Here is a 9,765-nt window from a genome sequence, read left to right as displayed (position 1 = left end):
ACGCAAGCTCAAGATGTAGCAGATGTATCCGCGCACACGATGACCATGGTACCTTGATGTGGTGTGGATGAGCCTTTGGGTGAAAGCTCAACTTTCCGGGCTCTGGCGTTGTCGGCAACGATGTTTGTGGGTGTCATGTCCCTGTTGGTGGCATCGTTGAGGCCCCTCTCCCCGCGAGTGTAAATCCTTGATCATACCTTTGGTCTTGGTGATGGGGTCACCTTGCATCGTCACCCTCCTAGGGGAGGCGTCGTGGAGTTCAAGTTCTATCTGGTCATGGCGCGTTGTCATCGACGGGCAAGCTTTGATCCTAGCTCGAAGTCCTTTCGGCTCTGGTGCAGGATGGTCTCAGTTGCATCCTATCTTTTGACTTCATTGACATCGTTGTTAATCCTCGTTGCCCACTCGCAGGATCGGCGCTCCGTGGCCCGAAGCGAGAGGGCAGATGGCCCTCTCTGGTGACAACTTAGTGTGTTTGTTGCACGATGTTCGATGGTTTCTTCTAGAGGCGTGGTTGCTCATGTAGTTATTAGTCTTGGGCGCTTCTTGTTGGGGTCTGGCTACTCATGTTCTTATGTTTCTCTTTGATCTGCTTTGTAAGAGGGTTCCTTCGTCACTTTGTATCAATTCGATCGTATTGCTTTATATATAAAGCGAGGCTAAAGCCTTTTACGATTATATGTCTATGTATATGTGTCCTTAGACAGGAGTCGGCCGATCCACATTTATCCGCCAAGGCAACCACTCCGTTTTTTCCAAACCTTCAGTCTGTATGAAAACATGCACCATAGATTTACGTAGTTTATACATGGAGGTATAAAAAGGAACTACAAACTACATACATAAGCAAAATTGCAATTGAAGTATTAAACAAACTACAAACTCCGCTACTCCTCGTTGAAGAGCTCCATGACCCTTTTGTCGCAGCTATGGGCCTCTTGGTCGTCGATGGCGAGGTGAATATCGGGCATCTCCTTGTTGTCGGGGGTCCACCGTAAAGACTTGCTCTCGCTTTACGTCACATAGGCGAATCTCGCAGCGGTATGTTGTCACCATACGCTTGGACTAGATGGACCCAGGGATGGCACGGTTCTTCGCGATGAGGGTGGGGTCGATGGCGAGCTCGGCAAGGGTGACATGCTGCACCATACCATGAATGCGGGTGGGCAAACTGATGAGCTGTGCGACAGACCGCTAGATTTTTTTATGGGTTCAGACCATGAGCTCGACATGATAAACGCATAGGAGCGATCCTAAATTGTCCCAAATTTGGGCTGGATTTGAAGAATGCTGGACAACCCATACTTTCGGGCTGGAAGTCGAGGGACCGATTGAAGAACGTTTTTGTGTCCGGGCCTTGTCCAGCCTATGCGTCGGACAAAAGGGAAACATAAGGTCCGGTTAAAAATGGACTGAGCCACACACTCATCAAACCTAAAGCCTCAAGATAACAAGAACAAAAATTAAACTCTATTTTTTCTTGGGGAGCATGGCATTTGCGAACGTTTTTCATGGCAAGTTCTTCAAACGCACACGAGAATTTCTTCAAAAACGCATGGCCGATTATGCAAACAAAAGGAATTTGCTTGAAATTTGCCGTGTTCGCTTAAAGAAATTTGCCATGTTCCCGCAACATAAAATACCGTGAAAAACGTTCGCAAACCCATACATAGCGAATGTTCATTGAATATCGTTAGCATTTTTTACTTGTTATCGAAGAAACTCGAACTCTTCGAATTACGGTAAAAAATGAAAATTGTTGTGCGGACAATGCATGTCTGCACTATGGTCAACCAAGCGTATGCCGCACTTTGATACATGCATGAACGGACTACTATATGGTGTCGTGCAGGAATCATTTTTTTTACGAAACACATGCTTTACTACTTAAACAGGAGAATTACAGAGAGGTTGAATTTAACCTAGAAGAAAAGAGGGTACATAGTTAACCCATAAACATCTTCTACGATCTTCACTAGCCTGCCTGGCGCATCTATGCACAACTATGTTTGCTTCCCAGTTTACATGCACGAGAACGAAGGAATCAAAACCGGAGCTCACCTCCTGGACCTCATAACAAATGGAAGCAATATCTGCCCTCTCAAAAGCTGCAACATTGATCATCCGGACAACCTCCTACGCATCATTCTCGAGGATAACCTTGCGGAAGCCAAGATCCATTGCTAAATGGATACCATCCCGAACCGCCAAGGCTTCCATGAACCTTGCATTTTGCGCGTACCGGCACCATATAGCCGAGCTCGGATTAACTCACCATTGTGGTTTCGAATCACCACTCCTGTGCCTCCATGAGCCAAGTTTCCTAAATAGCTGGCATCAACATTCACCTTGATAAAGCTTTCCTCTGGCGGTACCAGCTCGTATTCTCTCTCGGCATTCGGTGCTTCTTCACTCCTTCCAATGTAGCAAGATCATGAATAGTATCAATTCCCCATTTGACAAAAGCCTGAATGGAACGACATCGTTCCCCATGTCTCCTATTGTTCCATTCTATCCAGACTGTCCAGCACCCAACTAAGATAATGGCAGCAAGTGATTCTGGAACTTCCTTGTTGTTAACAATATCAATAGCTCAAGAGTCTAGATGAAGAACATGAATTCTGACCGGAAGGAAACGCTTTAGTTCAGACCAAAAACCTTGGCCCATGTACAAGAGAACAATGCATGTTTCTCCACTCCGCAATCCTCGCAAAATGATATCTTCTCAATATGACGCTTCTGCAGACCCGAACGACATGGCACAAATTTGTGAGTAACCCTCCCTCAGAAATTACAAACTTTAGGCGGCATTGGGATTTTCCACAACTTCTGCCAATGACTAATAGGAGCAGTTATGGAGGTGGATGCACTCTCATTTTGTCTCTTCAACTGCAATAGAGCTTTGTATGCAGACCGAACAGAGAAATTTCCCAATTTATCATGCTTCTAGGCCGAGAAGTCCTCCGGCATATGCCCCACAGTAACTCTACATATCGCCTCTGTATCAGGTGGCACAAAATTTGCCTCAATTTTCACTCTATCCCAATCACCATTCTCCTGATCATCTGTATGAGGTGGCACAAAATTTGCCTCAACTTTCACTCTATCGCAATCACCATTCTCCTGATCAATGAGCTCTTCCACCAGGTTGACATCATGCACACAATGTTGTGTGCATAGCAGTGCTAAAAAAAACTCGGACTCTTCAAACACTTGCAAGCCAAAAACTCCTTGGCCACGGAGGTCCCAAAGTCCCAACACCCGCACGCACCATCCAAAGTCCAAACACCCCACCCCCATCCCCACGCGCAGTCTGATCCGATCCTATCGGCCGGAGTGAGGCAGATTTAAATGTTTTTCTAAAATATCCCTACCGCAGACGGGCCCCACTCGCCCCCTCCGGCCTGGTCTTTAAATGCGCTGGCAAAGTTACTCACTCCGTTCTCTCACCTCCCCGTGCCACCACAGCCGCCGCCTCCCCCACCAACCTGCCCCGATCCGCTCCCGACCTCCGAGGCAATCAGCGTCCGCCGCGGCCGCCATGGCGTTCGAGAAGATCAAGGTCGCCAACCCCATCGTCGAGATGGACGGTCAGACCCCCCTCCCACTCCCACTCCCACTCCCCCGGCAGATCTATCTCCGCCGTTCCCTTGCCGATATAAACGATGCCTGTGCTGAATTTTGTATTCTGGTCGGGCCGATGCCGCGAGATCTGAGAGATCTAGCTGTCGTTCTGCTCCCGTTTTTATCTCTAATAACTGCTGGGCTCAGGTGTCTCTGATCTATCTCCGTAGTTGTATCGCCGCCGTGGTGCCAGAGATCGGATTTAGAACGTAGATGGCGAGATAATTGCACATGCATGACACCTTGGGTACGATCATGGTTGTCTATTGGCAGTGGGAAGGTGCAGGGTTGGACGCACTCTGCTGGTGAAATAGTTCTGTCTCACGTGTAACTACTGGATCTCGTTTTTGAAATCTATATTCAGAAACCATAACCTTAAAGTGTTTTTTGATACGATTGCTTCGCGCTTTGGGTCCAATCGTAGCCAGTGCTTCATGTCTGCATCGCATGTTGAATTGGGTAGCTAGCTTTTTTAGAAAAAAAAATGATGTCGAACTTTCAGTGTAAGCAATAAATTTGTTCACAAAATAATAGTAATATTTCTATTTTTTTTATCTTATGTAATCAATTGATTTGTTAGTCCACTGTCATGCTGATATCTTGTTTTTTAACCTATAGGCGATGAGATGACCAGAGTATTCTGGCAGTCTATCAAGGACAAGGTAATCAATAAGCAACAGCTCTGACAAATCTGTCCGCTTGGGCCATTGTGTGTGTGTGGTTCTTGTTTTCCATATGCTGCCAGGCTGATTTTTCGTTTGTTTCAGCTTATCTTCCCATTTTTGGACTTGGACATTAAGTACTTTGACTTGGGAGTTCTACACCGCGATGCAACTGATGACAAGGTTACAGTGGAGGCTGCAGAGGCTACTCTCAAGTAAGGAGTTTTGAATAATTTGAGTTTGTGCTGATATTATGCTTGGGTTCAAGTAAAAATATGACTGCTGTGACCACACCATTTCAAGAAATTTATGTAGCCTGCAATTTGTTTGTCCTGTTTTTTAATCATTAGTAGTTCTGTTGCTGTATATTTCCCTACGAATTTTGAGTACTATGATTGATGTTCTTAATTATTCAAATATTATTAACAGCAAGGGAGATATCTTTTCACTAATCTTGTTGATTAGTTGTATCATTTTCATATCTTTGAAACTAGCTAGTTTTGTCAGAAGTATTTGACCATATATAACTTTAGCATATTCTTATGACTTTGTTGTCCTATAGTGCTGTTCTAATCCAATGTTATTTTCAGGTACAATGTGGCTATTAAATGTGCAACTATTACTCCAGGTATATTTCACTCAAGCTTATGCAGCTCAATTATTTGTTCTTCGTATTGTTGAAGCACTAGCACTATTTGATGATATTTTCTCTCTAATATCTGGTTACTTCACCATGGCAGATGAAGATCGGGTTAAGGAGTTCAACCTAAAACAAATGTGGAGGAGCCCAAATGGCACAATTAGGAACATTATAAACGGTAAGCTCCTGCTGTATTTCAATATAATGGACATATTAGGTTTTCGCTAAAAAAATGGACGTAGTTAGGTTGTTGACATTTCTCTTTACACTTGTTACCTGCAGGCACCGTGTTCAGAGAGCCAATTATATGCAAGAATGTCCCAAAGCTTGTTCCAGGTAAGGAGGATTAAAACTACTACTCCCTCCGATTCATATTACCTGCCCTGCTTTCGTACAACTTCGTACTACTAAAGCAGTGACAAATAATATGGATCGGAGGGAGTGCATACTTTTTTTCTAACGTGAACACATTATGAAATGCAAAATTTCCTTGCTAAACTGTTTCTTTGGTGTAATCAGGATGGACTAAGCCCATCTGCATTGGAAGGCATGCTTTCGGTGATCAGTACAGAGCAACTGATGCAGTTCTCAAGGGACCTGGCAAACTCAGACTAGTGTTCGGTACGGTTGCATAATCACTCCACTTAAAATTAAGTATGAAAGAATGAAGTCTTTGTAGTTCTATATTTTCACGTATGATTGTATTGTTTGTTCAGAGAACTGGTGCTAGCAAACACTGATATTCTTTGCCTTTTTGTTTCTTTGGTCTACTGGCAGAGGGAAAAGACGAGACGGTTGACCTTGAGGTTTTTAACTTCACTGGTGCTGGAGGAGTCGCCATGGCTATGTACAACACAGATGAGGTACTGCTATGCCTGGATTGGTTTCTGCAATTTCTGCAATTACAAACAATATTTGCATTTTGGAGTAAAATCCTGACATCTAATTAATTAATTATTGTGTACAGTCAATTCGAGGTTTTGCTGAAGCTTCTATGGCAATCGCTTATGAGAAGAAATGGCCATTGTACCTTAGCACAAAAAACACAATCCTTAAGAAATATGATGGCAGGTATAGTTCATAGCTACACTTAAATACTCCCTCCGTTCCTAAATATAAGTCTTTCTAGAGATTCTAATAGGGACTACATACGGATGTATATAGACATAGCTTAGAGTGTAGAATCACTCATTTTGCCCTGTATGTAGTCTCTATTGGAATGTCTAAAAAGACTGCTATTTAGGAACGGAGGGAGTATTAGTTAAGGCCTGTTCCGAAACAATTAGATCAGGCTAAATATACTTTTATTGTGTAGGTTCAAGGACATTTTCCAGGAGATCTATGAAGCTGGCTGGAAATCCAAATATGAGGCTGCTGGAATATGGTACGTTTTGAATCATTCTTGCTTTGAGCTCTTTTGGAATCTTTTGTCAAAGTATGTCATGAGTTGCTTTTGGTAGGTATGAACATCGTCTCATTGATGACATGGTTGCCTATGCACTTAAGAGCGAAGGAGGCTATGTTTGGGCTTGCAAGAACTATGACGGAGATGTGCAGAGTGATTTCTTAGCTCAAGGTCACAACACTGTAACTTTTGAGTCTCTGCATAAAATATTCAGAAAATTTATCTTTTGTCCCGTGCTCAATAACCAATGCTGAAGTGTATGTGCAGGTTTTGGCTCTTTGGGCTTGATGACGTCAGTATTGGTATGTATTTTCTCCTTACTAATGTTCTTGAATCTTGACTAAATCTTGGGTGTTATCTCTAGTGTGAAATGCCTTTACTTTGGTCATATCCATGTCAGTACTTCTACATATATATTGAGAATATTTGTTAGGTTGTGCTAATTCCTTTTGATATTTATAGATGTGCCCTGATGGTAAAACCATCGAAGCTGAAGCTGCCCATGGCACAGTTACCCGCCATTTCCGTGTTCACCAGAAAGGTGGTGAAACCAGCACAAACAGCATTGCTTCAATCTTTGCTTGGACAAGAGGACTTGCACACAGGTACACCTAGTACTTCTATATCTCTACCGGTGCAAGTGTGCAACCCTTTGTGATAACCATGTATAGAGGGTAATTTCCTCTTTGTTCAGCATACCTTTTTCCGGTGTGACCAAAATAGTAATTAAGACAAGTACATTGGTGCCTATAATTATTACTCTAGTGGACTTTGCTTTTTAGCTGATTCTCCCATGTCCACACTGCAGGGCAAAGCTAGACGAGAATGCTAGACTTCTTGAATTTGCACAGAAACTTGAGGAAGCGTGCGTCGGAACTGTGGAGTCTGGGAAGATGACCAAGGACCTTGCACTCCTTGTCCATGGATCCTCAAAGTATGTTATGCTGCTCAGCTTTCCCTCTACTGTATTTTTCTCTATTATTACCCTGAATTCATAATTGATAATCTGATATCTCATTGTGCTCTAACGTTTTCAGAGTTACAAGAAGCGATTACCTGAACACTGAAGAGTTCATTGACGCTGTTGCTGCTGAGCTCAAATCAAGACTGTGAAAGACCTCTTCCACTTCAATGCTCGAATAGTCATTACTCATCGATTCAAGTCATTTTGGTTATGTCGCCATTATCTGTCATGCTTTCGTCCTGAACAGAACGAGCTTTTACTGCACCATCGCATATTATTGTCAAACATGCAAGTGATTCTGTAGATGCTGATGTTATGTAAGTGGGGCTCACAATAAAGGACATATTGAACCATTATTCACATCTGATGATTGTGTCATGTCTAACCAGCAGCTTTTACATTTGAACGGAGATGCATATAGATTGTTCTTTTAATTTGCTTGGTAGTTTGCCGTTTTCTTTAGGAGAGCAGGAAACCAATTTTGCTAAGTCTTAGTCGATTGAGACTTTTCTCAGTCGATGTTATATTTGTTTGATCTTGTGTGGATCCGTGAAAAATTATCTTTTTACTTTTTTTTTGTATACTATGTCACTCGACTGAGATTTGGTTAAAATCTCAATCAATGATCTAGCCACACTCAAATTGAATGTTTAGGTTTTTTTTTTGAACTCACATGATTTCATAGATTAGCAGCATCGTACATGTAGAACCTTACATTGCAGAACCAAAGAAAGTTCAGCTGCTGCTGCATTAAGGCAAGAACCATTGCCCGAACCTAAACATTTAAACTTGTAAGAAAAGTTTTGACTTTTCATTGCTAATCTAGCTTGATGGTGTGCTCGGAAGTTGTAGCTCCTATTGATATGATAAATTCTTGTAGCATCAAAGGCTAAAGAAGCTGTTACGCATGCAAGCTGTGGCCTTATTGTCCAGTGACCTGGAGCAAGAATGGGCTTGCTTTGGCTTGGATAGCTGATGTACGGCCGAGATGAACAGCTATGAACACTGTTGATTTCCTGTAAAAATGTACGTAAACCTGCTACAGTTGGCTTATCTGTATAAACAATGGCACCTCAAAAAGATGAGCTGTCCATGATTGTTTCCCTAGGAGATGGTATCAATTGCATTCTCAAGTCTTTGCAAAAGGCCCTCCTCATGCATTGCTTTGTCAGTTCCAGTCGAGTTGACTACTTTGTAGTCTCACCGACGGCCGAGATGCACAACTGTGAACTATGTTGATTTCCCGCAAACTGTATAAATATGACCTGCTACAGTTGGCTGATCTAAGTCCTGGACTCCAGTTTGCATACTCCAGTCTGCATCTGTATAAACAATGGTACCTGAAAAGATGAGATGTCCATGATTGTTTCCTCAGGAGATGGCATCAATTGCATTCTCAACTCTCAAGTGATCCCGTCTTTGCAAAAGGGCCTCCTCATGCACTGCCTTGTCACTTGTCAGTTCCAGTCGAGTTGACTACTTTATAGTCCGGCGACTGAGTTGAGACCACCAGATTGGTTCCTTGCATGATCGCCATTGATGCTGCAAATACCTGGGAAGGAGGCCTTGTAGTCCTGCAAAAGCGATTGTCGTTTTGAGATTTCCAAAGACACCACAGGAAGGTATACAGTGAGACAACATCTATTTGTGGATGATTGTAAGTGAGAAGGGCTTGGATCATTTGTGAAACTGACTGTTATGTTGGGCTATGAAATAGTTTTAATAAACCATGGGAAACTATACCAAGCTGCTTTTGCAAAAGGGCATAAGAAAAAAAAATGCATTTCATCTTCAGTATTTCCACATGTTGTGTAGTTTTCACTAATAAATTTAGAGTAAGTACCTGCCCTTTTACCTGTAGCAAGTGCATTCCTAAGAAGTCTCCAAGCAAAGGTTTGGACTCTTGGAGCCATATGTTTCTCTTTCCATACGTGGTTGAGCAATGCTATAATCTGTGGTGGTACAGTTTTTGGTCTCTGTCTTGAAGGAAGCTGAAGATTGGAAAAACTATGTTTGTATGCACTTTTGGAAGAGAATAAACCTGTAGGAGTTAGCTTCCAAACAACAATGTCTTGGCTAGCAGTACAGACAATCTGAGTGTGAATTATTGAATCAGCTATAGCAGGAGAAAATAACATATTAATTAGATTAACATTCCAAACTTTTCGCCCAGGAATCCAGAGGTCCATAATTTGAGCAGGGTAATTAAAACGATGGGTTTGTATGATGAGGTTATCATAGATGTTTTCCCAACCTTCAAACCAAGGGGTGGTCCACAATGAACTATTGCCATCTACAATTTGATAAATAGATGCTAAAATGAGAAGAGGCCTTACCTTCAAAATTGCAGTTCAGAAAGCAGAATTCGGAGTGTTAGGCTTTGCCCTCCAAATAGTTGTGTCATGATGTCGGGAAACGTAGCAGAAAATGATTTTTTTGCCCTACGATCACCCAAGAACAATATGAAGAT

The 9,765-nt window shown here is 42.5% G+C and overlaps 1 protein-coding gene across 1 annotated transcript; it reads left to right on the top strand.

The window, feature by feature from the left end:
* Positions 1-3,303: 3,303 nt before the first annotated feature.
* Positions 3,304-7,659, top strand: LOC123070247 (cytosolic isocitrate dehydrogenase [NADP]). Its single transcript, XM_044493345.1, has 15 exons — positions 3,304-3,590; positions 4,243-4,286; positions 4,392-4,501; positions 4,877-4,914; positions 5,027-5,104; positions 5,209-5,262; positions 5,446-5,547; positions 5,704-5,789; positions 5,894-5,997; positions 6,242-6,310; positions 6,387-6,502; positions 6,599-6,633; positions 6,794-6,936; positions 7,140-7,265; positions 7,369-7,659. The coding sequence occupies exons 1-15, from the start codon at positions 3,416-3,418 to the stop codon at positions 7,442-7,444; spliced, it is 1,356 nt and encodes a 451-aa protein (XP_044349280.1). The 5' UTR covers positions 3,304-3,415; the 3' UTR covers positions 7,445-7,659.
* Positions 7,660-9,765: the final 2,106 nt, after the last annotated feature.

The sequence above is a fragment of the Triticum aestivum genome, chromosome 3B, assembly GCF_018294505.1.
Source record: "Triticum aestivum cultivar Chinese Spring chromosome 3B, IWGSC CS RefSeq v2.1, whole genome shotgun sequence".
Lineage (NCBI taxonomy): Eukaryota > Viridiplantae > Streptophyta > Magnoliopsida > Poales > Poaceae > Triticum > Triticum aestivum.
Note: the sequence above shows the minus strand (reverse complement) of the source record. Positions and strands in the feature narration are given on the sequence as shown.

Bases quoted from the DNA above. Each gene is read 5' to 3' on its own strand.
- LOC123070247 (XM_044493345.1), top strand. From the start codon at position 3,416: ATGCGCTGGCAAAGTTACTCACTCCGTTCTCTCACCTCCCCGTGCCAC. The intron at 6,503-6,598 runs GTCACAACACTG...GTGTATGTGCAG, and splicing joins GAGTGATTTCTTAGCTCAAG to GTTTTGGCTCTTTGGGCTTG. The intron at 6,937-7,139 runs GTACACCTAGTA...TCCACACTGCAG, and splicing joins ACAAGAGGACTTGCACACAG to GGCAAAGCTAGACGAGAATG.